General features: G+C 42.2%; 1 protein-coding gene across 2 annotated transcripts in view; it reads right to left on the bottom strand.

Annotated features, from left to right (window-relative positions):
* MGLL (monoglyceride lipase) overlaps nucleotides 1–15,518 on the bottom strand; it is a 91,785-nt gene that overhangs the window by 10,074 nt on the left and 66,193 nt on the right. For both annotated transcript variants that reach the window (XM_044451151.1, XM_044451150.1), the window contains exons 4-6: nucleotides 7,935–8,071; nucleotides 4,365–4,475; nucleotides 1,058–1,147 (exon numbers count right to left, since the gene is read on the bottom strand). In XM_044451151.1, coding sequence (XP_044307086.1) covers nucleotides 1,058–1,147; nucleotides 4,365–4,475; nucleotides 7,935–8,071 — 338 coding nt within the window. The remainder of the gene's footprint in view (nucleotides 1–1,057; nucleotides 1,148–4,364; nucleotides 4,476–7,934; nucleotides 8,072–15,518) is intronic.

Here is a 15,518-nt window from a genome sequence, read left to right as displayed (position 1 = left end):
GCAAAACAGTAGTGGAAAACTAGATGCAGCCTGTCAGGCCTTCCGACTCCACCCACCCTCCTTGGTCACCATTTTTATAGGTCAGCAGAAGGAATTTGAGGAGCAATGTAAGGAGTGATAATTTCTTGCATTGTCAGCTGGCTATTCCTCTTTCTCCATGCTATGAAAGGATCCCCTCCCTTAGTGTGTGGAGAGGTGCACACTGAATCATCCTGCCTTGTCCACAGCGCTGGGTGTGGGAGGAAGGAGAGAGAGAGAGAGGAAGAGCAGAAAGGGAAGGGGGTGAGTATGCTGTATGCATGTGATTTCTGCTGTTGGGTGACCCGTGTTTGCATGTGAGCTGCATTTGTATGGTATGTGCTACATGTGGTTTGTGAATGAGCTGCATGCATGTGCTTATGTACAGTGCGTATGTATATGCTGTGTGCACTGTATACATGGGTCTGATTCCACCCAATTTAGGCTTAGGCTCCCCAACCAATGACATGTACCCCTAACAAATTTCCACCAGGCAATGAGGCCCCTGCAGGAAAAAGGGGGTTTTCATCTCTGAACTACGGCATATGGTTGAACACAGAAGGATATCTTCCTTTCTGATGGGCTCTAGAAAAAAAATCCATGCTGACATTACTTATGCTGTGATGAAGCCATGTTGGCTTCCCAAGTGTCACAGTGATATTTGTCTACAGTATGTATGGAAGTAGGTCAGGTAAGCCATGTGCCTTAGAGCAGATTTGACAGGGATCCAACCTGTGGAGTTCCACAAGTATGATAGTTCTCTTGACTGATTACAGATTCCGTAATTTCTCTCCTGCAGTTCAGAATTCTGATGCAAAACCCCTGGAGGGGAAGTCATTACAGAATAGATGGAACCCTAAACTTTCTTTTTGTGTAAGCAAACATGCACCATTTCCCTCCAGGGGCATTTCACTGACTTGCAGCAAGATGGAACTTGCCATGACAGGCCTTGCCAAACAGTTGAGGCAACAGCAAAAAGACATCACTGGGAAATACATGCAACTATTTCAGCTGTGTGCGGGAGCAATAAAATTCTCACCTCTTTCTTGTTCCGGGAAACAACATTTGGGTCAATGGATCCCAGAGTTAGATTTGGCAAGACGAAGTTAAGTACTTTAGCTGCAAAAACCTGAGGAAGATGAATGCAGTTAGTAACCTGGACAAGAAAAAAGAGAATTACAGAAGCCAGCATTGAATATAGCAGAAATTATTCAAGCTCCTCAGTTGCTATATTACAGCATTATCACTGCACTTGAACTGAGGATCTGATCCAAAATACCAACAAATACACTAAAAAGGCAAAAAAAATTCCCATTCCCATGCCCAAGGCCAAGCAAGATGAAACAGGTAATGTTTTCTCATATCTCTCTGTTCAATTTCAGGACTCTTTCTCTTCTTCCTGATATCAAAATAACAGGGCAGAGAGCCCTTGCTAAAGAAGCTGATACTGAGCCAGCTTTTCGTTCCCTGGTGCAGTTCAGTTTTGTCTGCGACTGCTCTTTCTCATTCTCATTTACTTTTTATTTCAGGCTGCTACAATACAAATGGTAGTCTGTGTAATTTACAGCACTAGCCTAGGCTGCAACTCTTTCTGATAAGTATATTCTCCAGGGGGACACAAATATACCAGAAAATATGTGCATGCACTGACTAAGGCAATCTACTGCACATGTCCCCTTTGGGAGTTAAATGCAAAAGCATCAAGCTACTGGAGCATGAAGATGCTGGGAGAAAAAAAAAACAGGGTATCTTTTTTTTCCTACTAACAGAAATCCACAATGGAGTCCAATGTTTAAAATTCTCCACTAATCTTCTGAAAATTGCCTTCTAAACAAACTGAAAAGGATGACAAGCAAGAAAACAAGTTGCTGAGCCTTTGTCTTCTAGCCTATTTAAACGGCACATGCTGTATCCACAGATACTTCCTAGGAAATGTAACATCGACCATGCAACCTTGATAGGGAAGGAATCCATTAGACATAATCAGTCCCATAATATTCTCTTATCCTTCTGCATCAAAGGTGCTATGGACTGGAGAATTATACTGCACTGAAGAACGGAAAGAAGAGTAAGATGAAAGTCGTCCCATAGCACCAAATATCAAAGCAGCCAAAAATTTCAGAGGCATTCACAGGCAATGCGAATCAGGATTCACAGGAAGGGGTGACAGCCACCGGTGTGGATGCCTTTAAAGGGGTATTGGACAAATGATGGAGGAGAAGGCTATCCAGGGTGACTACCCTTGTTGGCTATGTGCCACCTCTGTTATCAGAGGCAGCATGCCTGCAACTGCCAGTAGCAGAGGGGCTTGGGTGAGTAGGGCTCTGGTTCCCTTCCTGCAGGAAGGATTCAGTGGGCAGTGTTTGTTTTTTTTTTAAATTCTTGTGAGCCAATGAGATGCAGGCTTCACTTAGTGCTCCCTTGAGAAATAAGATTGGAAGAGGCATTTTACTCCTGTTTCTTGTTGCTAACTCCTGTGACCAGGCCTCACCTCAGCAAGCCATTTTCAGCAAAGCATGGCTGAGCACTGGGCAGGCCACACACATGCCATGACTGCTGCAGCCGCTGCCTGCAAGTTACTTGGACCCAAAATTCCATTTTCTTTTTTAAAGTGAATAACGTGAGTATAGTTTTCCTGTTGACAAGAAGGGTTCCTACAATTTCTCTTGGCGCAAAAACTGGCCAGAGTCGCAAGTGCTTGACAAAAGCAACGAGTGACTGTAGACAAACCTGTAGAAGTGTTTCCATGGGGACTAATTTAGACCATTTCCTCTAAGGGTCGCTCTCTGCTCCTCTGCTCTGCTTGTTTGGTGGGCCTCTCCCCACTGAGACCTTATTTATTTGGCAGGCAGAGAGGACTGGCAAAGAGCTCTCTGGAAGAGAACATGATTGCCCCTGCTGGAGGAGGGAAGAAGCAGCGCTCCGTACACTGCACCTCCGGCTACAGTGCTCTGCTGGGGATAAATAAGTCTCCAGAAATGCAAATATGGCCCGACAGCTTCAAGTCACTTAGCACAGCTGATGCTTCCACTGGCATTAAGGCACATGCTTTCTGTGTGCTACCCCACCTTTGTCTGTGTATAGCTATTTGTGTTATTGGTGTAGATTCCATACCTAGCACTGACTTGAAGAGATGAGATCTGTAACAGATCCTTACAGATTTCCTGAGGGATGACACTGAGAGTGACCCAGTATGCTTTTAATCACAAAGCCTGTACAAATTGTGAAATAAAACATACTTTAAGAGATAAAGGATCTGCAGAGAAACTGAAGGAATTTCTAACCAACACAGCTGAGCAGTGCTTCTTGCAGTGATTTCTACCAGGAATAGGCGGAAGATCTGCCTCATCATGGCAGGTGTTAGGATCATGGTACACAGTATAGTACAGGTTGCTGGATACACTTTAGTGGGATGCATGCAAAATATTAAATCAGGTAATTGCTATACTGTAAAGACAAGACTAAAAGCAGAGAGTAAGCTGGATGACTTTGCTCAAGCTTATCATTAAGAAATGCCAGGGGTGGCTGTAACTGGTTGCTACGTTTCCCATTTCAGGTTGAACTTGGTGGTACAGCCACACAGATATATGCAACAATTTCCAGAAGGGAACCCCATGTTTGTCTGTTGCAGCCAGAGCAACAAAGGATCTTATTGCACCTCAAAAGCTAGAGAGTTTATTATGACATCAGCTTTCCTGGCCTATTGTCAAGTGTTTGCCTTAACGGATGTCCCACAAGAGCCTTTGGGTGTAATCCTATGGGTGATAGATGGCCATAGGTATATTCAGAGCTCCAACCTCAGAAAAGTACTGCAAGTTCAAAGCTGGGGCTCCAAATTTGGGGCAACCTCCTTCTACACTTGCACCTGGTGCAGTTCTTTCTGTTCTAGTTTTGGTGCTGTGATGGGTGGGGGTGGAGGATGTGGCTCTGTCAGGATACAAAGAATCTGTGCGGTGCCTCAGCCGTTTCTGACAGAAGTTTAAATAATTAGGCAGACCGATGAACTGAAAGTTCCCTTCCACTCATAGGGACTTTGCAAAAGCAAACATACATCAGGATTCTCACAGATAGGAAACAAGTTCTCTGCTCTGACCTGCAGTCTTTCAACACTCCCTTTTGTTAGAAAAATCAGCTGATGGGATCTCACCGTTTACATGTAACATACACTGATTATCTTTGCACTGACTGCAAACCTTCCTTTGAAATTGGTTTAGAAATAATTAATGACCTAAAATACAAAGGAAAAACTGGTGGAAGAAAGAGCGGTTAGCTAGAGGTTATGTTAAGCTTAGCTGACATTTAGCTAGTGTGTCTGAAATTAATTTATGCCTTGATTTTTTTTTTACCTTGATTGGTGTTGCTACATCTGGGCTTGCAACGACTAAAGGAGAAATTAATATCATGCCTGAAAATTCATTTGGTCTTTCACATGCGGTGAGAATGGCGATGGCTCCTCCCTGCAATGAAAAATCAAGCAACCGTTTGAGTGACATCACTGATGAATATTATGAGTATTTTGAGTGATTATTATGAGTATTGATCTCTGCAGAGCAACTTTATAAACAGTTATATTAACAAGGTCTCTGCTCCAGGGATTTTGCTAATTTGTTATAGTGATGAGCTACAATTCAGCAAAGGCTATTCGCTGCTCAAAGAAAAAGCCAAATTTAGGTCACACTTCATTTTCACATGGCATTGGTTTCAACAGTTGAAAATGATTCTTTGAAACTTCACAGTGTTTGTGAAGTTGGCAAGCTCAGCTTTTATATTACGGATCCAAGTGTGCATTACATGTTCGATTTGTGTGCCAATCTTACCAGAGCACTTATAGCAGTGCTTCAAAACTTGTTCCAATGTTGCTTTAATCACCGAACCCAGAAGCACAATTGTACAAAAGAAATTATCCTGTAAATCAGCACAGAGCTCTTATGAGATAGCTAAACCAAGCTCAAATTCATCTATTCATGAAACCCAATTTAGTTATGTAAAGCTTATGAGAAAGGAAAAGTGGCAGTAAAGTTCAGTAAACTATTTTATTTGCTACCCAAATATGCAATTTTTTTTAAAACTTGCAAGAGCCAAGATTGCATTTGTCCAAAGGTCCTGAGCATGCTCAAAAATGTAATTTCTCATAAGGGATCAAGGAATTGTGGTTTTATCTACTTCACAAAGGAAGTTGAACTGAACCTGAATTCATAGGGAGTGCTGAGAAGGCTCAGAATGGGGTAAGGCATTTAAGAAACCTGGGATGTGTAGATATGATGCTTCAATGAACCGAAGTTGCAAAGTTTCATGTATCAGTAATCCTGATTCAATTTCAATGCATTATATCCTTTTAAACAATAAATAACGTAGAGTGTACCCTTAATCTCTGCAGCATAATCCACTGAATATAGTAATGGTAAATTACATGATGGCAAAATAATCCACAGATATTAACTAATGAGTTATCACTGACATGCTATTTAGGGCCTGTGCTTTTTTTGTCATAGAATGCACCGGAATGGCATTCCAGCACCTTTTTTTGACGGATTTTCCAAGTTTTAAAAGTTAACGTTTGAAAATTTGATGTTTGGTCCACGTGGATTTGAATCGCCCTGTCAAGAGCAGCAGGTTGGCGGCAAAATCATTAAAACGGTGCATGCGGGCTGCTTGTGTGTCAAGTCTGATGCATGTGTACTTCATCCGCGCTGTTTGTGATGGCGCCGCTCGGCTTGTGACCGGTCATGTGATCGTGCGCTGAGCGCTTACTGCAGGCAGCGACGGTTATGTTTCATTACACAACTGTGTGTGGGTGTGTGTTCAGGGATTGACTACGTGCGAAAGGTAAATAATTTCTTTATTTTAAAAAAACTTTGGTGAATTGAATTTTTTTAAATGTTTGATGTAAAAGTGTGACCCCAAATTTAAAAAAAATACTAATTACTTCTCAACCACTGGTCCTGCTAATAAAAAGGCCAAAATATTAACAGACACGACAGAACACATAAATACTAACAGCAGGGAAAGGAGTCGAGAAGACTTGTTGGACGAGAATTGGACAAAACTTTGGAATTTACTATGAACATTTGCCTTAAATGTGGTAAATTACATTTACGTTAAGAACTGAATATATAATTTTTTAAATAAAAGATTAACAAGATGTGAGTTCTGGCACCTTTTTTCTTATAAAAAAGCACTGTTTAGGACTGTACTAAAGCCCTGTGCTCTGAACTGTTTGGTAATTAGCTCATGCAGACTTCCACATTTCCATCCCTAAATGTTATGTTGCTGTATAGATGTTAAATATCTGAATAAAACCAGAGCCATGCATACTGTATGCAAAAAAAATTCAGAATTTTGCACTAATATAGTGCAAAGTCTGCATCAAGGAAAGCAGAATTAAATGATGTAATCAACATGCTTATTTCTGTATGGGTACTTACATTGTCTATTTTTCTTCTGTTAAATGGTGGTGATGGTAAGCTATGGGGAATTTTGAAGCTGTCATTCCCAGATCGCCAGAAGTCCTGCTCAGTGGCCATTTTTGTGTTTATTATCTACAACTGTTCAGGCTTATTTCAATAGCCAAAGTGCCCCCCCCACCCCACCCCATGTACAGATTCATCCATTCTTAGTTTCCTTTTAGTCTCTTCTGAAGTGAGAAATGCCTGAGCCTAGTTTTTCCAAAGTGCAAGCTAGGTCCTCTAGGACCTTAACAGATCTCTATCAGCTGGTAGACTTACTAATTTGTTCATTAAATCTCCTCAACCTTTAAGCAGTAAGCTAATTTGCAGTGAATGGAAGTAAAGGAATGGAAGCTACACTTACCTGACATTTCAGAGTGCCCTAGAAAGAGACTAGGAAAGCCATAACCTTGCAAAGAGTTAGACATACCAGAAGGAAATTGGTCTATTTTAATTTCTTAACTTGCAATCCAGTTCCCTCTAACATGGATCTCTCCAAATGATTTGACCTACCACCTCCATCATCCCCAGCTGGCTGGGGCTGATGGGTGTCATAGGCCAAAAAAGCTGGAGGATGCTTTAATCAACAAGGTGAACCAAAATCTAAGCAGTTTAGATAAAAAGATTAAGGGAAATGGATTAAGCTACAAAAGAAATAAAGTTTATTCTGCCTGTCATTTGAGGTGTTCTACCTTCTGCCATATTAGCTTCTCAAAAGCTTTGGGGCTCCACTTGTTACTACCCCACTTTGGACAAAGATCAGGTTAATCTCCCAGACATTACCTTTATTTCAGCCATATTCATACTTGCACATGGTGGCCAGTCACATCAATTGTCCTCCTCTTCCACTTATGCTTTAACCCACTGCAGGCACTTGCCAGGGAATATGTTCAGCCTCCCCTTCCACAAAATTACAGAATCCAGGCAAAGGGGAAATGGCTTCTCTGTTTTTACACTAACTCTGACCCTTAATGAGTAAACACCTACCTCGGCCCACATCAGTGAGAGGAAAGGCAGCTTAACTCAAATTGTAAAGTGTGCATGTGCGAGTGAGTGAGAGAGAGAGAGAGAAAGTGGGCAGGTGGGCTCTGGCTTGTTAATCCACTGGGAAGACTGGGGGACTACAGCCAGTGCTAAAAAGTCCACAAAAAGGCACTGAAATACCTGAAAGTGAATTTGTGTTTTACCTCCCTCTTACATTTTTTGAAAGTTACCATTGGTTAGCTTTTTGGTGTCCACAGAGGTAGTATGTGCAGGTGGAGGGTGGAGATGTCTTACTCCACCCCTTGTGCTTATGTTTGTTCATAAGTACTCCAGTTGTACGGTCACTGCTTTTAGTATTCACATAACAGTAAAGTGAAATCAAGAGGGGGGGGGAGAGGGAGCAAATCACGAAGCGGCCTTGCCCACTGCTACCCCATGGGAAGGAGGCCAGGACTCCACTGTGCCAGGCCAGTGCAGTGAGCTTACCATAGAGTGCCCAAGAAGGAACACGGGGAGGCCTGGATGATCTTTCTTCATGAGGTCAATGTGCTGCAAGCTGTCTCTGACAAACACGTGGAAGTCTGACACGACCATACGGTCTCCTTCACTCTGCCCATGGCCAACTGTGGAAGGGAAAGGAAAAGTGACCTGCTACATCAAAAATATTTAAGGGCTTCTATGTAAAAATGCTCTTGGCAGGTATGCACTTGAAATCTGTTAGAAGCAAGACTTATACATGCATATATCGTGAACAAGCAGCCCTATGCATTATCAGTCCATGAATTCCAACTACCAGGATGTAATAACTGGCATAAAATCTTTTTGGTTTACCACAATCATATAAAGATGTCAAACAAGGCTGAACCACCTTAGTCCTGGTCTGCAGATGTTACCGTATCCAGCTGTGCCATCATTCTAGTCCGGATAGTTAGGTCTGATAGCACTGAACTGATGGAGATGGGGTAGTGTACTATTGATTATACACCTTGAGTTGTAATTAACATTATTAATCCCAGTGAGGTCAAGCTGGTATCATGAGCTGAGGTTCCTCCTTTGCGCATTCAAAAGCCACAGACCTTTTCCCTTGCAAAGCGTCTTTTATTGGCCCAAAAGCACAAAACACCCAGAATGAATCTCTGAGCATGCATAGAGTGGTTTGCTGAACCCAATCCTGTATTCACCTCCAGGAACTCTCGTTATGAGCAAGCCTGGGCCCCATCCCTTTGCGAGGATCCTTCTGAAAGCAAGCATGCCTCCTCTCTGCATGCCAATTCTCTAATTGGGCTACCCTCCTCTACCAGCAAGGCATCATGGAGTGAAGAGCTGTGCTTGCCCCGCCTGTCTGAGAAACTCTCCTGCTCCAAGTCCCCTCCTGCCAGCTGTACATCTTCCCAGAGACTTTCTGCCCACCTGGGGAGTCTGGCTTTGAGACAAGTATCTCTGCTTCCATCATCCCAGTGTCTCCACAAGTCCTACATTCCAAGGCCACCTGTGTTCTTCACTGCTTTCCCCCTTCTTATTCTTCAGTCCAGCCAGCAGTCCCCGAGAACAATTGCCCAAAGCCGTCATCTTTCTCACTACCACTAGCTGGCACCAACAGTGCCATCTTTTGGGCCCCAGGAACAGCTTCCCATTATTTCCAGGCATTTGACAGTATATGACAGCGTTCTTAATTGTGTTGTTTTATTGGGTTGCAAAATTTGATTGTGTTTTGTTGTTGTTGCTTAAAATGTGTGCTTGTTTTAAATACTGTAGGATGCCTAGAATCTTTTTTCTGAGAAAAAATAGCAATCATCACCATCATCATACTATTATTCCACCTAGATTCAGTCCTCCTTCCAACAAATACAGGAGGACAGCCTGTATGGAAACCTGTTCCAACGAGTAGCTTTTCTCTTGCTGGACGGGAAGTTTTTTCCCACAGACATGGAGCATGAAGGAATCACTGACTTGCAGTCTGGCAAAATATCCACCCATTGCAATAGCTACAGAAATACAACATATGAACACATGCAGAAAAAAATCCTCACATTCATCAGAAATTATGCAAAAATTATTGGTTCCCAACATTGTGTTGCTACTTATCTAAAACATCCAACTTGAAAAGGGATGTTTCTTGTCCTAGGAAAGGCTAAAAGGGCATTTCTAATCAAAAGACAGCACCTGTTTGGATCCAAACCTGTATACTAGAGTGAAGGAAATGGCTGAGAGTTATAGAAATGATGAAAAGGGTGGTGCCTGCAATGCAGAAAGGAAATGCACGAGACAGTAGAGGCCGGGAAGAAGGCATGTGGAATTTTACTGTAAATTTGAGCTTTGTAATCTAACCAGAAGGAAAAGGAGCATTGGGATGAGATGCAAGACTAGAAAACACAGCGTTGCTTCATCCGATGTGTTTCACTGAAATCATTTTATATATTCCTAGTAGAACTATATACCTTCAGAAACCATCTTTTGAGACTTTTAAGACACCAATACTTTTTAAGCTCCTGGAATGCTCAGAACTCGGAAAGTTATTTACATCTTCTGCTTACCAAAGGAAAAGAGGTTTAGCATTATACATTAAGGAAAAATTAGACCCCAAATATATTTTAGCTGATGAAGATGGCAGGATCCTGATGGTTGAAGTTACAATGAAATTTAAAAAGGTGCTTTTGGTGGCGATCTACGTGCCAAATGATCACCAGAAAATGTTTTACCAAAAACTACATACTTTACTCTTGTGAGTGGGTTATCAAACTTTGTGCTTAATGGGAGACTTCAACGCAATCGTGGACAAAAAAATAGACCATAAGAGTGAGACTAAGGAGAAAAAAGGTTAGGAGGATACTTCCAAAGTCTTGCTTTAATATATTTGAAGAATTCAGACTGACAGACGCTTGGAGACATAAAAACCCAACTGCTGCTAAGTATACTTTCTACTCAAATAGACATAGGTCGTGGTCCAGAATTGATATGATCTAGATAACCCCAGATCTAGTCCCAGATCTGTTAGAAGCTGAAACAGATACAAATGTCTGGGCAGATCATAATCCTGCAACCATGACATTGAAAGGGACAGTAAAAATGCCCAGATGGGTATTAAATAAATCTTTACTAAAAGATAAAAAGTTCAGAGAAGAGAGAAATAAGGAAATGGAATTATTTTTCCAAGTTAATAAAGCTGAAGAAACCTCTTTGCAAAATGTTTGGAATACAGCTAAAGACTATGTCAGAGGGCTGATAATAACATACTTGGCAAAAATCAATAAAATGAGAAAGCAGGAACGATCTAAATTAGTAGAGGAATTGACGAAGCTTGAACAGGAACTCCAGGAAGATCCGTCTAAAAAAGACCTTAAAACACAAATGAATATTCTAAAACACAAACTGAACCTCTTGGATACAAATGAACTTACCAAACAAATGAAACTGACCAAACAGAACTTTTTCGAAAATGCTAATAAACCAGGAAGATGGTTAGCTTATAAATTAAAGAAGGAAAGAGAGAAGAGACTAATATATAAATTGAAGGATGGAGAAGGACGATTGCAAGTACAAAGTACATTAAGAAAATAGTGGAAGACCTCTTTGCAAAGCTGTACCAGAATAAAGAAACTTCAACTGAGAAAGTTAATGAGTATATCCGAAAGGGAAATTTACCAAAGTTACCGGAAAAATACCAAGGAGGCCAAAGGGAATGGGGGTTTTGGTCTTCCTGATTGGATGTTGTATTATCAAGCTTCTGTCTTAACATGGCTAAAAGAATGGATAACTTTAAGAAATAAGAGAATTCTGGATCTTGAAGGGCATGATTTGCAAATGGGTTGGCACGCCTATATGTGGTATGAGAAGTGTAAAGCACATGGTTGCTTTTTAAATCATTATATTAGGAAATCATTAATGTTGGTGTGGGAAAAGTTAAAGACAAAACTGTATATTAAATTACCAAGATGGCTTTCACCTATGGAAGGTCTTGTATACCCAAACGCATTGAATATGAGTGTGAGATATGATGGCATTTTGGATAACGATGGAGGATTGAAACTGAATCAAGACATACAAGAGCAAGGAATTAATATCTCTTGGTGGCACAAGGTCCAAATGCAATCGAGCTATGTTAAAGACTATAGAATGTGGGGTTTTTTATAAGGAATTAACAACATTTGACCATGTGATTTTAAAATCAGATGAGAAAATGATTAAAAGATTGTATAACTTTCTTTTGGATAGGAGAATGGAAGATGAACAAGTTAAGGAAACTATGATAACATGGGCACAAAATTTTGGATACAGTATTGAGTTAAAGAAATGGCAAAAGCTGTGGGAAAGAAATTTTAAAGTAACATTAGCAACCTCATATAAAGAAAACCTGTATAAAATGTTTTATAGATGGTATTTATCGCCAAATAGATAAGCTAAGATGTTTCCAAATATGTCAAACAGATGCTGGAAATGTAAACACAAACTGGGTACCTTTTATCGTATGTGGTGGACTTGCGATAAGGCAAAAAATGTTGGATTAAAATACACAAATGGCTTGAGGGAATGCTACAAAAACCTCTAATATTTAAACCTGAAGTTTTCTTACTAGGCATTGCACCTGATGATATTGGTAATCAAGCAATGTATCTGATTTTGCATGTAACTACTGCGGCGAGGATTGCATTTGCCCAACACTGGAAGAGTGAAGAACCATCTACCGATGAACAGATTTTAAAAAAGATCTTGGACCGTGCCGAAATGGACAGATTGACTCTGTCTCTGAAGGAGAAAGAAGATACAGACTTCTATCAAACAATTGCAGCTCATATACCGTGCACACTTCAGGTCTTCCTAGCTCAGAAAGGTGATCAAAACAGCTGGGAAGGTGCAGAAAATGGCAATGAAAATAATCAAAGGATTGCAGCAACTTCCCTATCTCCCTGCAAAAAATAGAAGCATTTGGGGGCTTTCTAGTTTAACCATCAAAGGGGGAACAGATAGTGGTTTATTAAATTAGGGGTGGTGTGAAGGAAATGGACCAATGGCATTCCCCCATTTGGTAACGCAAGAACAGAGGTCACTCAATGGGACTGATGACAGTAGATTCAGGACATACCAGCCATGTGCCTTCCTGGAATGCTGGATGGGACTTTCATAATTCCCAGACAGCATGGCCATGAGAACTATGAAAGCGGTAGTCCCTCGTGCCTGCAGGGTGCCAGGAGGGCAACAAAGAACTTCACAGAAAGTGCAACTGATTAACAGAATCATGGCCGCACGTTGTAGTCCCTTCTACTAGCTTAGGGCCAAGCTATGCATTACACTGAACATGGAATTCGCCCTCGGGTGCACCATTTTTCTTTCAGAAATAGCCACCAAGCCATCCCCCACTTCAGATTACCAGGCTCCCCACACAGACTATATATGAAAGGAATTGAGGACTGGATTAGTTCATGGAAGATGTTCCTACCAACAGCAGGCATGAAGCTGAACGCAACCTCTGTGTTTAGTGATGAAAGGATACCAGCTCCTGAGGCAGGGCCAGTGTGATGTAGTGGCTAGAGGTGGAATGGGAAACCCAGGTTCAAATCTGTCCCTGAAGCTCAGTGGAAGCTTTTTTAGACAAGGAATTTATTGCATGCTTGTTATTTCCTATTCTTAGTTGTTCATGAAAATGATGCTATGACCCTCAGGTTTTACTTCTGTTTTTAAAGGGTGCTTTTGGTGATTTTTTTTTTAAAGAGCAGGGAAAATGTTTTCTCTTATTGTAAAACAAGAGAAAATGCTTTTTCTATTTATGCAATAGTATTATCCCATCATAACACAATGCCACCCAGAGGTTATCTGGTGGAAAATCAGGAAAGAAAATACTCTTCATATACTGCTCATTTTCTGTGATGAAACTGAAAACAGATACAGCAGACGAAAAGCCTGAAGATAACCGTGGGTCACTCACTCTTTCAGTTTGACCTCCCTTACAGGTTATTAGCTTAAAAAAGCAGGTGAGGGACTGCGCCAATGACAGTGACCATAGTATTCACCTCTTGGAGGAAAACTAGCATATAAATCAGGGGTCTCAAACTCGCGGCCCGCGGGCCAACTGCAGCCCGTGGGACGATATTTTGTGGCCCCCACTTGATATCAAAGTTTAGTGACAGTGCGGCCCGCGTGTTTTTCTCACACGCACCTGAGTGAGTCGTTGCCCTGGGCACAATGTTCCCTTTAAGCTGCGCGCCGGGAGGGGGGGGGTGGGGGAGGGGCCCTGCGGCCTTCAAAGTGCCGGCGGCGCCCGGGCCGGCCTCCGGGAGCCACGCGGGACGAGCGGCCCACCACCACCGCGGGGGTGGAACACTTGATGCGGCCCAGCCTCACCCAGGCTCTACTTCCAGCGGCCCCCAGCTAAGCTGAGTTTGAGACCCCTGATATAGATTAATATATGATTATGAACCTGGCTGGCCACTATGAGAAGCAAGATGCTATATGAGATGTGCCTTCATTTGATCCAACAGGGGGTCTTCTTCTATTCACAGACTGAATGGGACTTGATTGCAGATTGAAGGAATATGGTCCAATGCAATTAAAAATAGAAAAATAATTATTACCCCCCTTCCTTATCTATTGCCAGAAAAGAACTGTTTACCTCACTAGGCTATTGAAATTCTTAATTATGCCTTGAGGAACAGAACTGGAGAACGGCAATAGGCACTGATGATAAACTGATCTGAATAGGTGGCCTGCTGCCATATTACTGAGCCAAAATTACAGCTCTGTAATCATTGCAGCTCTGATTCCCAAAGGGAAAAATGCTGAATAGCCAAGCTGAGATGCAGGAGGAATTCAGAGCCTTCAAAGATTTTGCTCACTAGTCAAAGGAACATTTGGTAAAGAATATCTCTTCCCTGCTCCACAGATTTTCATCCAGATCTACTCATGCAAATCTGTGAAGTGCTTTTCCATTCTGACACCTTCAGCCCAGTGATACCCTGCTATTCAAATGGATGAAAAAGCAGGCGCAGCAAAGACTAGCATTTCTATGAATGTATGTTCTTTAAATAGGTTTAAATGGCAGGGGACCTGAAGGAAGTGGTGGCAGTGTGCATGCATGTGCGTCACTGGGGGTGGGGAGAGGGTGAATTCTGGAAAAGTCTAGGAAGAGCAGGGTCACCACATGGTCCAGTCCAGTTTAAGTGTGTGCGCCTCAGCTGGCCCCGGAGCAGACTTTCCCAAGCCTGCCTTCCCATGACAGCCCCTTTGTCTCTACACAGAGGAGCAGGACCCTGTTGAGTGGGGTCAGATGACTGTTGTCTGTTGGGGTGGGGGCAATCCCAGAAAATTAGGTGGAAGTTCGCTTCTGTGAGCAGGACTCTCCTGTTCATAGCTGGTAGGGCTGGGATCCAATCCAAGAAAAGCACGGCATGAGCCCATCCAGCAAAATGTGTAATGTTGGGCATCTGACTTTAATCTTTAAAGTTAGGCCAATTAAGATACCACGTGGGATCTTGTTTGGTTTACCTGGGGTCAGAAAAATAAATAGAGCTGAGGTGAAGCTGGAGATTGCATTGGTGCACTTTCTGGACCATAAGTGAGGCAGTGTGCTCTAACAGACCCAAAATGTCTAACATGGATCCAACGGTGATATGGCTGGAAATTCACCATGACTCTCCTGTACATGAATAAGGCAGTCTTGCTGATAGGTCCACAAGCATTACTAAGCCTTCATGTCCAAATATGGTTGCAATGGGAATCCGTAGCCCAAAAAGGAAAAGATCCAGTTTTTGTTCAGTTTCCCAGTCTCGGTGCCGGGAAACAGCTCTTACTCATCAAAGATTATTCAGCAACCTTGGAAAAATGAGGGCCTGGCTCTGTCACTTTGGGTGCAACTGTGAACCCCAGTGAATGGCCTAAAGCAGCCATGGCCTTTGCCACACTGCCTGGAAATGGCAGGAGTGACAGTCCAACTCATCTATAAGCTGGGGAGACTGGCTTATAGTCTTGCCAGCTGGGAACTCAGGTTGTACCAGCAGCAACTTCCACTATCACTGAAACTTCCACATGTTACCTTTTCACTCTCTACAGACTGAAAGCTACTGGGATCCTAAAAATGGG

The sequence above is a fragment of the Varanus komodoensis genome, unplaced genomic scaffold, assembly GCF_004798865.1.
Source record: "Varanus komodoensis strain SLA01 unplaced genomic scaffold, ASM479886v1 scaffold6_2, whole genome shotgun sequence".
NCBI classification, from domain to species: domain Eukaryota; kingdom Metazoa; phylum Chordata; class Lepidosauria; order Squamata; family Varanidae; genus Varanus; species Varanus komodoensis.
This window is presented reverse-complemented; position numbering and strand designations above follow the sequence as displayed.